The 13,803-nt window shown below is 39.7% G+C and overlaps 1 protein-coding gene across 1 annotated transcript in view; it reads right to left on the reverse strand.

Moving 5' to 3' along the window:
* MYH15 (myosin heavy chain 15) overlaps nt 1-13,803 on the reverse strand; it is a 59,536-nt gene that overhangs the window by 28,954 nt on the left and 16,779 nt on the right. Inside the window, exons 14-20 of the mRNA XM_032780256.2 lie at nt 13,060-13,209; nt 11,560-11,730; nt 10,141-10,320; nt 8,619-8,751; nt 6,943-7,010; nt 1,500-1,587; nt 256-373 (exon numbers count right to left, since the gene is read on the reverse strand). Of these exons, the coding sequence (XP_032636147.1) occupies nt 256-373; nt 1,500-1,587; nt 6,943-7,010; nt 8,619-8,751; nt 10,141-10,320; nt 11,560-11,730; nt 13,060-13,209 (908 nt within the window). The remainder of the gene's footprint in view (nt 1-255; nt 374-1,499; nt 1,588-6,942; nt 7,011-8,618; nt 8,752-10,140; nt 10,321-11,559; nt 11,731-13,059; nt 13,210-13,803) is intronic.

Below are 13,803 nucleotides of genomic sequence, written 5' to 3' on the forward strand. Positions count from 1 at the left end.
CAGATTTTGCTCTCGTTAAACTGTAATGAATGTGGAGTAACCTCAGCAATGCCAGTGGAACTACTTCAGATTTAAACCGAGAGTAGAATACTGCCCTCCAGTTCCAGGCATTTTGAACTGAAAATTAACTTGAGTAAAACAAAGAGGGGGAAAAGTACCCTGGCTCATTTTTATGCAGAAAGGTACCATGCTTCTGACTGGAACTTCATCATGAGAAGAAACATGACCTGTGTCTGGGGCTGGTCTCTGTGTTACCTTTGTTTAAAGTCAGCATAAAGCACTCTGTTTGGAAATCCCTTACGGCAAATACGGATTCCTTCCAGGACACCATTACAGCGAAGCTGGTGGAGGACAAGGTAAGCATCCATTGCACCTTGAAAAAATTCAAAAACTTAATTAAATGAGATCGTTCCATGAGGATTAAACCTTCATTTTGCTCAGTAGGTGAGAAGAGTTGCGAGTAATGTCTCAAAACAACAGCTAGCATTGGAGGAGGAGAACAATCAAATTGCTTTAAAGTGTGGACTGATGACTTAGAAATGGATTCTGGGATAAAAATACAGTAACTCCTCACTTAACGTTGTAGTTATGTTCCTGAAAAATGTGACTTTAAGCGAAACAATGTTAAACAAATCCAATTTCCCCATAAGAATTAATGTAAATGAGGGGGTTAGGTTCCACGGAAATTTTTTTCACCAGACAAAAGACTATATTATATACACACACACACACAGAGTATAAGTTTTAAACAAACATTTTAATGCTGGTACACGGAGATGATGAGTGTGAAGCTTGGTTGAGGTGGAGGAGTCAAAGGGTGGAATATTTCCCTTACTGCTAAATGAGGAACTAGCAATTGGCTGAGCCCTCAAGGGTTAATGCTCTCATTCTACAAGGCTGCAGAAATGGAGGGAGATATGCCATTTTCCCTTTAAGTACACTGTCTTGTTAATTAGATCAGCTTGCTGAGACCACAGCTGCTGCAATCTCCCTCCATCCTGAGCCCTGGTGTGTCCCCCCTACTCTATCAAAGATGGGGTAAGCAGGGTGCAGCAGCAGGGGGGAGGGGGACACTCTGATATTAGCCCCCATCTTCCTTCCTTCCCCACCACACATCAAGCATGAGTCTCGGGGACCAGCTCTAAGGCAGAGGGCAGGAGCAGCACATGGCAGTGGGGGAGGGACAGCTGAACTGCAGGCAGCTGCTCCACAGGGAACTTAGAGGAGCAGAGAGTTGATGGGGGAGCTGATAGGGGGGCTGCCAGTCCACCCTGGTTCCAAGCCCCCACCAGCTAGCTCCAATGGGCTGTTCTTCCTGCAAGCATTAAACAAAGCAGGCGGCTGCCAAACAAGAGGTTAGAAGGGAGCATTGCACAACTTTAAACGAGCATGTTCCCTAACTGATCAACACCGTTAACAATAAAACAACTTAAAATGAGGAGTTACTGTAACAGGATTAAAATGCAGATAGAATAACAGATTGCTGGATTTTACCATACCTGGAGTTTTAGTTTCATTGGGGATAATACAGCGCACAAAGTGAGGAGCTGTAGATCTCAGGTTAGTCATCAGTTTATTTAAATTTTCCTAAAAAGGGTAAAATAAAAAACAAAATTAACTAAATCATTAGAAACCTAATATTGTACTAAGTGTATATGTAAGCAGCAATGCTATAAAATATACATAGTCTAATAAGCAGAAAATAAGGCAGATTTACAGGTGGATATTAGCCCCATCCTACAAACTATTCATAGTGAATATTCTGCATATGTCAGTGCAATATATGTCTTCATAATGACTGTGTTGGGTGAGATTCTCAAAGACACTATGGGCATTTAGGTGCCCACCTAAAGAGAGCTTAGCTGCAGGGGGATGAGTCCGAGGGACTATAACAATTAGAAATTCATCAAGTTGCCAAGGAAGGTAATTAACAAAATAAAGAAAAGCCAATAACACCTCACCAACATAGTCTAAACTTAAGCTACGTTAAAAAGCTACAAGAATAAAAAATTGCAGACAGAAGTCCAGCAGCAGGATTTGGGCTACCCAGTTTATTGCACTGAGTGCAACAAATAGGATTACCTGCCTCATGGGAAGGTGGCACATGTGTCGTGCTGTGCAAGCAACCCATGGCCCTCAGAGACAGAGTATGGGAGACCAGAGTGGCTGAACTGGAGGAGCTAAAGAAGACAGAGGTACATGAGGAGACTTTCAGGGACATAGAGTGGTCCCACCTCCTGTCCAAGAGCTCTTGTGCTGCTAAGGAGGATGAAAGTCTCAGGGAAGGAACCAGCAAGCTGGAGTAGAGGAGACTGATCCCATATTTGGGACCCATCTTCTAGATAATGTCCTGATATTCTCTCGCACTCAGGGGATATCCTTCTGGAGGCAGGGGGCCCCATTATTAGGAAGAGACAGACAATACTACTGGAGGATTTGATTATTAGAAATATAGATAGCTGGTTTTGTGATGAGTGGGAGAACCACATGGTGAATTGCCTGCTAGGTGCAAAGGTAGTGGATATCACAAAATATACAGACAGACTTATGTGCAGTGTTGGGGAGGAGCCAGTCATTGTGGTAATGTATGTACCAATGACATAGGGAAAGGTAGGGGAGAGGTCCTGGAGGCCAAATTTAGTCCGCTAAATGTAAAATGAAAGCCCAGGACCTCCATTGTAGCATTCTCTGAAATGTTTCCAGGCCAGAAAGACAGGCAGAACTGCAGGGTTTCAATGCATGGATGAGATGATAGAGTACGGAGGAGAGATTTAAGTGTATTAGAAATTGAGGAACCTTTCGGAGAAGGAGTGGACTACACAAGAGGGAATGGGCTTCACTTAAACCAAAATGGAAACAGACTGCTGGCACACAAAGTTAAAAAGCTCGTAGGGCATTTTTTAACTAAAGGCTGGGGGAAGACCAACAGCAGTGGAAGAGCACATGGTTTGGGCAGACACATCCGTTAGGGATGAATTTATTAAAGGGGGAACTCTATATCCTAGTAAAGAGGATAGCAAAGAAGTTGATGTAATACAGGTAGGATATAGTCAATGAACAGGCAAATGAAATAGAGTCTCAATTAAATATAATGAAGGCAAACAACTGAATATTGACAAAATGTACAAGTGCTTATATACAAATGCTAGAAGTCTGAATACTAAGAACTAGAGTGCTTGGCGTTAATGAGGATATTAGTACAAGAGGCATCACAGAAACTTGGTGGAATGAAGATAATCAATGGGACACAGTTATACCAGAGTATAAAACACATCAGAATGACAGAGTAGGAGTGGTTAGTGCTAATGGGGGACTAGTATTAGATGTTAAAGGAAGCATGGAGTCAAATCAGGTAAAAATCTTACATGAAACAATACTATATAAAATTCTATGGATAGAAATTCCATGCTTGATTAAACAGAGTATAACAGTAGGAATATACTACCAACTACCTGAAAAGGATGATGACAGTGATTGTGAAATGTTAAGGGAGGCTAGAGAAACTACAAAAGCAGAAATAATGGGTGATTTAAACTATCCTCATATTGGCTGGGTAAATGTCACCTCAAGATGTGATGCAGAGATAAAATTTCTAGTCACCTTAAATGACTGCTTCTTGGAGCAGCTAGTCCTGGAACCCACAAAGGAAGAGGCAGTCCTTCATTTAGTCTTAAGTCCAGCATGGGATCTGATCCAAAAGGTAACTGTAGCTGAACTGCTTGGTAATAGTGACCATAACGTAATTAAATTTAACATTCTTGTGTGGGGATAAAATCAAACCCTCCCTCACCTACTCTAACATTTAACTTTAAAAAGGAGAATTACACAAGAATGAGATTGCTTATTAGATAGAAATTAAAAGGAGTTGTCACAAGGGCTAGTTAAATGCCTTCAAACAGCATGAGAACTATTTAAAAACACTATAACAGAGGCTCAGACTAAGTGTATATCCCAAACCCGAAAAGACAATAAGATCAAAAGAATGCCATCAGGGCTAAACAGCAAAGTAAAGGAGGTTGTTAGAGGCAAAACGGCTTACTTTAAAATTTGGAAGTCAAATCCTAATAAGGATAGTAAGAAGATACACAAACATTGGCAGAGTACATGTAAAAGTATAATAAGGTGGGGCGAGAAAGAAATTCAGAAGCAAGTTACTAAAGAAGCAAAAACTACCAGTAAGAATTCTTTTAAGTACATCAGAAACAAGAGCCTGGCAAACAGGCAGTGGGGACACTAGACAACAAAGGTGTTAAAGATACACATAAGGAAGACAAGGCCATTGCAGAGAAGCTAAGTGAATTCTTTGAATCGGTCTTCACTGCAGAGGATGTGGGAGGAGATACTCACATCAGAGCTATTCTTTTTGGGTAACAAATCTAAGAAACTGTCCAACATTGAGGTGTCAATAGAAGAGGTTTTAGAATTTAGAGTTAAACAGTGATAAGTCACCAGGACCAGATGGTATTTACCCAAGTGTTCTGAAGGAACTCAGACATGAAATTGCAGAATTACTAACTGTGGTATGTAACCTATCATTTAAATCAGCTGCTGTACCAGATGACTGGAGGATAGCTAATGTGACACCAATTTTTAAGAAGGATTCCAGAGGTGATCCTGGCAATTATAGGCTGGTGAGCCCTACTTCAGTACCAGTCAAAGTCGATAGAAATACAGTAAAGAACAGAATTACCAGACACATAGATGAACATGATTTGTTGGGGGAAGAGTTAAGGGAAATCATGCCTCACTACTCTATTAGACTTCTTTGAGAGGGATATGAGGATAAGATTGAGCCAATTGATATGTGTACTTAGATTTTCAGAAAGGTTTTGATAAGGTCCCCCACTAAAGGTTCTTAAAGAAACTAAAAAGTCATGGGATAAGAGGGAAGATCCTCTCATGGATCTGGGCAAATGACACGAAACAAAGGGGAGGAATAAAGGGGAGGAATAAATGGTTAGTTTTCACAAGGGAGAGAGATAAATAGCTGTGTCCCTCAAGAATCTCTACTGGTATCTATGCTGTCCAACATATTCATTGATGTAGAAAAGGGAATGAACGATGAAGCAGCAAAGTTTGCAGATGATACAAAATTATTTAAGGTAAGTTAAGTCCAAAGTTGATTGTGAAGAGTTAGAGGGATCTCACTAAACTAGGTGACTGGGCAACCAAATGGAAGATGAAATTCAACAGTGATAAGCACCAAGTATCACACACTGGAAAAATTAATTCCAACTATACATATATAATGATGGGTTCTAATTTAGCTTTTATCACTCAGGAAAGGGATTTTGGAGTCACCATGGATAATTCTCTGAAAACTTCAGCTCAATGCGCAGCAGCAGTCAAAAAGGCTAACAAATTGTTAGGAACTAGTCAAAGACGGATAGACCATAAGACAGAAAATATATTAATGCCACTATATAAATTTGTAATGAATTTACACCTTGAATACTGTGTCTAGTTCTGGATGCCCTTTTCCAAAAATAATATAGTGGAACTAGAATAGGTGCAGAGAAGAGCAACAAAGATGATCAAGGGTATGGAATGGCTTCAGGAGAGACTAAAAAGATAAAGGGCTTTTTGGCTTAGAGAAGAGGCAACTAATAGACCATATGATAGAGGTCTATAAAATCATGAATAGTATGGAAAAAGTGCATAAAGTAGTATTATTTACCCTTTCTTACAATCCAAAAAACAGAGGTCACCCAATGAAATTGATAGGCAACAGGTTTAATACAAACAAGGAGAAGTACTTTTACACACAACATGCAATTAACTCATTGCAACTCATTGCCACGGGATTTTGTGATGGCCAAAGCATAACTCCATTAAAAAAAAGAACTGGATAAATTAATGGAGGAGAGGTTCATTAATGGCTATTAGCCAATATAATCAGGGATGTAATCCTATGCCTGGGGTAACCTAAAACCTCTGATTGCCAGAAGGCAGGAGGGGAAGATGGGGGGATCATTCCAACTGCCCTGTTCTGTACATTCCCCGGAAGCTCTGGCACTGGCCACTGTCAGAAGACAGAATACTAGGCTAGATGGAATATTGGTCTGACCCAATATGGCAGTCCTTATGTTCTTAACTCCAAGAGGAAGTCAGTGAAATTGGACACCTTGCTGCCCTTTGTCCCTTCTTATTGATTATCAGTTAGCAGTCTGTGGAAATTTGCTTCAGTTATCTTCACACTTCTTTCACTTTTGTCTACACTGGCAAAAATATGACTCAATTCACCACTGATTTAGCTCTACTGGCAGTAGCTCTAAGCAAGATTAGATGACATAATGGGTAAAAACCACTCGAAGCTTGCCTACATTATAGCTTCCTCCATTGTTACCCCTGGAGCAGTTGCTCCAGTGGTGAACAACAGGTCCTATTTTTGCCAGTGAAGATATGGTCTTTCTGTCCATCTTCCACAAATAATACAAATGTATTTCAGTTTTAGTAGCATGGATGCTTGCAAAAAATGAACTTTAAGCTCCAATACTCATGTAAAGCAAATTTTACATCAGATTTCCATGAACATTCTAACCATGGAGCCTGATTATAAGCAGTACACTCATCCAATCAGGGAATAGAAAAAATATCATGTGCCCATCTCCATTTTCAAATGAGTATGAAACAATAACCATAGAGTAAACAAAAATCAAAAAAGTTCAAAAATTGTGAATAATCTGTTCAAAAATTTAAAAAAAAACAAATTTGTTCAATGAACATTGAAAGAACAGAAGAGAAATTAAACAAATAAATATTTTGTTATGAATTAGTCACTTAGCCCTGATCAACACCTAAACCCAGACCCAAATTCAAACATTCAGTTTCAATCCCTCTACTAAAGCACTTGCAGCTCTTATTTTTGATTACAATGTAGCCTCATAGTTGAAATTACACAGAAAAATTATGAGCTATTTAAATAAAAAAAATAAAAATTACTTTGTGTAGCGATGACACTGTTTGGAAGGAAGCTCCTTTCTTGCGTTTCTTTTCTGTACTGTGATCAACTAAAAAAATTGAAATACATAAAGAACAGCTCAATGAAATGTAATATTCAGGTAAGAGATAAAGTCAGCAAAAACATTTCCAGAAGTACAATGTAATTAATATTTGGAATCAAGGTAAAATTAAAGTCATGTGAGTCTCTTTAGTCCTCAAGCGTTGTACAAAAGAAATTCAGTATTCCCACACTTTAAATATTATAAAGGCTATAGTTTTGTTTAAGGCTTTTGGTGACATGTGCTAAAGCACTCTCTTCCTTTCCATGGCTTTCATCAGAAACCTTTGCAAATTTACCGCTTTATAGTTTCTCTACAGTCATTTATGGTGTTAACTATTCGTTTCTGTAAACATGCCCCATAATAAGAGCATAAAAATGAATTTCTGATAAAATGTTAAGTTGTTTGGGATTCATTTATTTTAATTTCATACAATCAGATATATTCAGAAAAATGTCAAACTAAAGAAAATGACTAACCTGGTTACAGAGCATGTGAACTGTAGAATGTATATGGCCTGGTATTTGTCACCTGAGCACAGCAGGCCATGTCAAGGAAAGTGAAAAGTACCATGTGTTTGATGTTATTCTCAAAAATATATCTCTGTTGCTGGTGACCATGCCAAAAATGGCTATTCCTTTTGACTGGCACTGTGTCCAAGACAAGGTAGCACTCCTGGGACTGATGTTCTGTGGCAGATAAGCACTTTGCTACCCGCAACAGTTTTCTAGAGGCATGTGGGTCTCTGTTATTTTTATTCTGCTCAGTTTCTAAACCACATTATGAAGTCTGCAGTTTTTACTTCTTTCATATAGAATCTTATGATTCATGACAACTACATCTACACATATGAGGTTTGTTTGACTTTAGAACATAACAGCTACATCTCTGTAAAGAGTGCCAGTCCCATTTCCTTAACATCAATTTTATGGAAGCTTGTGACTTGCCTTACCTCAAATAAAACAACTCAGTAACAGAGAGTGTTTATTTCAGAACTACTAGAAGCCTCATGAAAACCTACTCTTGCAAGTTTTTCCTACCTAATTTTGCAGACATTAGAGGTTTGGAGAAGCACTACGCAGGTATCATTCAGATTGTCCATCACTGATCCAAGAACATTTTGATCATATGAACTTTTATCATCACAGCAAGTGCATTCTCCTAGTTTTTAAGTGTTGCTTTAGTTTAGACACTGTTTGGAAGCTTTGTAATTCAGCTAGAGAGAGAGCCATAATTTGGAGACATGACCTATTTTGTTGATAAACAATCATTTATGCATTTGTGTGCATCACTTGCACACCACTAGTGAGACTTTGCATAGTTTAATTCCCATTGGCATGCTCAAGCTGAGTGCCCATATACATATAGGCTATGCATGCAGAGAATCCAGCATTTGTGTGCCAAAATGGCTCAAAGAAATATACATACAAATGACAGACAAACAGACAAACTGTGATAAGGCTTCTTAGATAGATGCCATGTTCATTTAATTGATGAAAAAATGCCTGATTTAATGGCAGTCAGTGGATGCCTATAGTATTCTTTTGTGTTTTAAATTCCTTTTCAAGCATGTGCCCTGGAAGTGAAGGAAAATCCTTGTAAGATTATTCTACTTACCGGCGTCAGCACTGACATAGTTTTCAAACAGGCTTGCCAGCAGTTTGTTGGCAGATTTTTGAAAAATGCCCACCACAGTTTCATTGAGTGGGTCTTTGTTTTTCTCAAGCCAGCCAATGATGTTATAGGGCACCTAAGAAAGAACCAAGTGGTCCAAAATTTAAGAAAAATAAACCATGTCAAACATTTCCCCCGGTAGTCTATGTCTCACACTTTCTTCCTCACAAGCAGTTACGGTTCTTTACAGCTTGGTTTGAAATTAATGGCACAAGCTTTATCCTGTAAAACACTTAATAGGGAATCACTGTCATGAGCCATACCTGCCAGTTAGTCTCCAATTCTCTGCTTCCCAATCTCACTCTCAACAGTTCCCCATCTGAATCCTCTATATCCCCTCCCAATCTTGCAATTCCCTCATCTTTCCTGTGCCTTAATGTGTTCTGTGGCCCCACAAGCCACTAGAAAGAACCCCATATGCCCCAGGTGAGTGTGTCTTGAACCAGATCTTGAGAGCTGCTGATAGAACAGACAAGTTATGGTTCTATATTACAACAATAGGCCCTTTACTATTCCAGAGCTCTCTATTGGATTTTCTGATGTAAACCTCTTAACTGAAGTCTCTTAAAAAGATACTGTTCCTGGCTCTGCCAATAGCCTACAGGGTGACCGTAAGCAACCCACAGCCACCCCATGCCTCAGTTTTCCCACCTGTAAAATGGGGATAATGATATTGACTTCCTTTTAAAGTGCTTTGAACTCGCCAGATGAAAAGTGCTATATAAAAGATGGATATTAATTATATTATTATTAAATATACAGGTAGGTTAAAGTTCAATGGCACTCTGAATAGTGCGTCTAAAAGTGGCCTCATGGCGTGTCTACATTTTCTCAGTGACTTCATATCAGATTTGCTCCATTTGAGTAAAAGATGTTTTTTCTTATTCTGAACTCAGAATGAGAAACTGGGTTTATTCTGATTCATGTATCACCTTTACCACCCATCTGCGACAGATTCTGCCGTTAGACTTGAATTAATAATCCAGTTAATTGTGCAAGGGGGAGAACAGAATTCATCTTACTTTTAGCTGTGTTGGTTCTGCAGCACTAACAGAAATAAAAAGCAGTAAAACCTTAGTTTGGTTGTCAATATAGCCACATGACTGAATTTGTCCAGGGAATCAATATGTCAAGTAAGATGGCAGCATTTTTATATGGTCACTTTTCTGAAGGTGAGTAACAGGGTGATTTCACAGACAAGACTAGAAACAACTTGGCAACTCTTCACTAAACCACCATGTGCCCTCCTTAACTTGACCTGTTATATCCACGTTTTGATTCATCTGGATCCCTGTATCTCAATGTGCTATAATATCTAGGGCACAGGGGATGATGTTATCCTTATTTCTGACTGGCCTGGTTTTTAAATTTTTTTTAATATAACCTTTATTTTTGTGGCTATGAGATGAATCCATTTGGAATAATTCTAGTACAATGTCTGTCTCTGATGATACTAGAAACTTACCGCACCAGCATAATGAAGAAGTTCAAAGTGAGCTTCATATTTCCTTTTCTTGTCAATCCGAGGTTTCTGAAAGTTGGGTGACTTGCCAAGATGGTTGTCATAAAGTTTGGCTTTGAATGTCATATCTGTAGCCTTTGGGAACATGCACTCCTCTTCCAGGATAGACAGGATGCCCAATGGCTATTGATCCAAAGAGATTTTAATAAGAAAATCTTTAGGATTCAGTTTTTATGATTAAGCAGATTTTAGTAGCTGTGTCACAGTTGGCTTGACTTGATGGAATTCCATGTTCACAGAGATTCCTTGTCATACTGAGTGGGTGATTTGTGTTTATTCTGTTAAATCAGCAAGCAGACTTTTGACAGCACACTGTGAAACTTCTGCCTTGGGAGGTTTTACACTGACTTCTGATAGCATTTCATATGGACTTTCAGATTTTGCTTTATTAACTTCCAAGGCATTTGACTGATATTTTAGAGTTGGTCATTCTGGACCTGATCCAACCCCCACTGAAGCCAATGGAAAGACTATTGATGCCAATTGGACGATACCACCATCTTCAGTGGGAGCGATCAGGTTCCCAGTATGCTCCATATTTTTTCCCAAGAAAGGACAACTATTTTGTCAGGACTGGAGACATTTTGTTTGGCAGTGACTAGGATCATAAAACTCCACCATGACAAGAATGCTCAGCCTCCCTCATTGCCTGCTCCGAGTACTGACACAACAGTGCTCAAATCTTCATTTTTCCTGTCAGGTCTGCAGAGGTTATGTGGCAGAAGGAGAGATGCTGCTAGGGCTCATGAACTGACCAGGTCCAGCAGATATTCATGAAAGGAGGAAGAGGAGAGGCACGGCCAGAGTTGGGGAAAGAATGGACTGAAATTAAGAAGAAATTATGAAACTCTGTTTTGGACCACAGAACAGGGAGGGCTTTGTATATTAATATTTATTGTATTATTCCTATTGTAATAATGCCTAAAGACCACAATCAGGATCTCATTCTGTGAGGTGCTCTACACACAGATGAAACCCAGCCCCTGCCTTGATCAGCTTACAATTTAGTTTGAGGCAGCCAAAAGTGGGACAAACTAAAGGAGAGAAGTGAGGGAAAGAGAAGGTGAGGGCAAAAGAAGATACGACCATATAGCTACACAAACTAGCTGTTGCGTAACTTGATAGTTTCTGTTGGTTCCATCTCTCTCTCTCTCTCTTCTTTAGGCATCCTAAGTGTCACACAAATTAATCCTCCTTAGATTTTGCTTATATTGCAGAAAGGAGACGAACTAGAGCTTTTGTTTGTTCAGCTACTCACATCACTAAGCCTTCTTTAACACTGGAAATAAAAGAAGTCTCCAAGGAGAGCATTTTGCTTGAAAATGGGTCTGAACATACATGCCTTTGTGCTCTTGTACGTACCTTTTCAATTAGGTCAATGCAGGCCTGCAAGTCCAAGCCAAAATCAATGAATACCCATTCGATGCCTTCCTTTTTGTATTCTTCTTGCTCCAAGACAAACATGTGGTGATTGAAAAACTGTTGCAGTTTTTCGTTTGTGTAATTGATGCAAAGTTGTTCAAAGCTGTTATACTATGGTGTAGAAGGGGAAGAGAGAAACAGTCACACAAAATTAAATATGAATAGAGTTCAGTGGAAAGGGTCAGGCATGGAAAAAATAGTCTAAAACTAAACTTATGTTTCAAGTAACTGCCAGAGAGGCTACAGGGGAGTTTGTCAGGCAAACTGCTTCCTAATGTGCAGTACATAGATACATGAGAATTTCCAGATTTGATCAGAAAACTGGTCCATCAAGTTCATTATCTTCCTCTGGCAGCAGTTAAAACCCAGTGCTTCCTAGGAAAGCAAAATCAACACATCAGCCAATTTGTGAAGCACTGTGCATGGGAAGCAACATTCCTTCTTGGGCCCTGTGGTAATCAATTTACTTTCTGGATCAGGTGATTTGATCACTAGAGACATTTAGGATCTCCAGTGCTGCCAAAGCCCAAAAAATATACATCAATGTTCCTTTGACATGAGTGGCAAGTCAATAGAAAGCAGCATCATAGAGAGTCAGAGCAAGGGCTGACAAACCAGGCTGAAAAAATGAGTGGTTTACACTGACCTGGTAAATAAACAAAGAACTATTGCCATCCACTGTCTCAATTAATTTCAAGCAGACTTTCTACAACCAGGTGTTTCTGAATGTGAGTGGGTACAGGACCATTACCTGGTCTGCAGTGAACTAGGAATTAAGTCCAGTTTAGCTCTCTCCTCCTCCTCGTATAGGTGTCCCCAGAAGACTAAGCAGGAAAGGATACCAATGGGAAGCCTGGACTCCATACCAGCATTCCCAGGACTAGGCTGAACTCCAAGCTGTGGAATCTTTCAGTATATTTTCTAGTTATGTTGGCATATATTGAATTTCCTTCTTGTAAATACTGCCCTCTAGCCTTTAAGAATATATTTTGAGGAAGAGGCCTTAGCAATCAAGATCCTTTACTCACACACTTCAGTTTACAAAGACATTAAAATGAAACATGAGCAATATCACAGAACATAATAAGTTTCCTCTCTAAGATAAAGAATAAAATACCCTGAAGCACACCTTATTCCAGTCAAGTTCAAATGCATGAGTCAAGAGCAGATAAGACAGAAGTCCTACTTAACTTTTGGAGCTGACCATCTTTACTGAATGTCCCAAACCTCCCCAATTCAAGCATGCCCAAACTTGCAAGGTGCTGAGTGCTACCAGTGCCCACTGATATCAATACCTTTGCAGATTCTTGTTCATGATTTTCTCTTTAGTCACATTTGTTCTTTACCCTACCATTCATTTAGAAGAAAGATGAAACCCAAGAACTATTGCTAAAAAGCATTTGGTGGCTTTCAGCTGAGTCCTTGCCAAACAATACTCACATCAAAGATTTCAAAGCCGGCAATGTCCAAGACCCCAATGAAGAACTGTCTTGGCAGCCTAGTGTCCAAGGTCTTGTTGATACGTATCACTAGCCACTTGAACATTCGATCATACACTGCCTTGGATAAGGCTCCAACAGCATACACAACCTAAGGGACAGGTGTCAAACGCAGTTATCAGATGATCAGGATGACTATATGCCTTTACAGTACACAATACTTCTCATCTCAGGGCATTTTAGCTATTAGACCTCTTCATGGAGTTTGAGGAGTGTTTTGCAGTAATCCTGACTCTGAGTGATGAATGCCTAACGAAATTAGGAATGCTTTCCCCATAAGCGGTGCTGCACCTCATTTCTGTAGCACTAGTAATAATGTATTTTATTAAATCTATTTATTTGGGGCCAAATCGCAGCCTTACCCCACTGTTTACTGAAGAGCTGGACAGCACCTTGCAACTTGGGATAACATGGCAACCCTGGAGTGCAGCTAGAATCTGGAGAGGGAAGCAGACCACCACTGATGGCTGTGCACCCTTCTACTGACTCATGAGGGCTCTGTAATCCAGGCCCATGGTGGTGCGGTCCAAGAGGCCCGCTATCTCCCTGAATGTGGTGGGAATAGAAGAGGTCCTCCACAGATGCAAGGGATCTGAATGGATCTGAATAGCCCAAGTTTACCATTGGCTAACTGCTCCTTATGTTTTGGGAAGTGCCATGGACCTCAAACTTGTATCTGTGATGG

This window comes from Chelonoidis abingdonii, chromosome 1, assembly GCF_003597395.2.
Source record: "Chelonoidis abingdonii isolate Lonesome George chromosome 1, CheloAbing_2.0, whole genome shotgun sequence".
NCBI classification, from domain to species: Eukaryota; Metazoa; Chordata; order Testudines; family Testudinidae; genus Chelonoidis; species Chelonoidis abingdonii.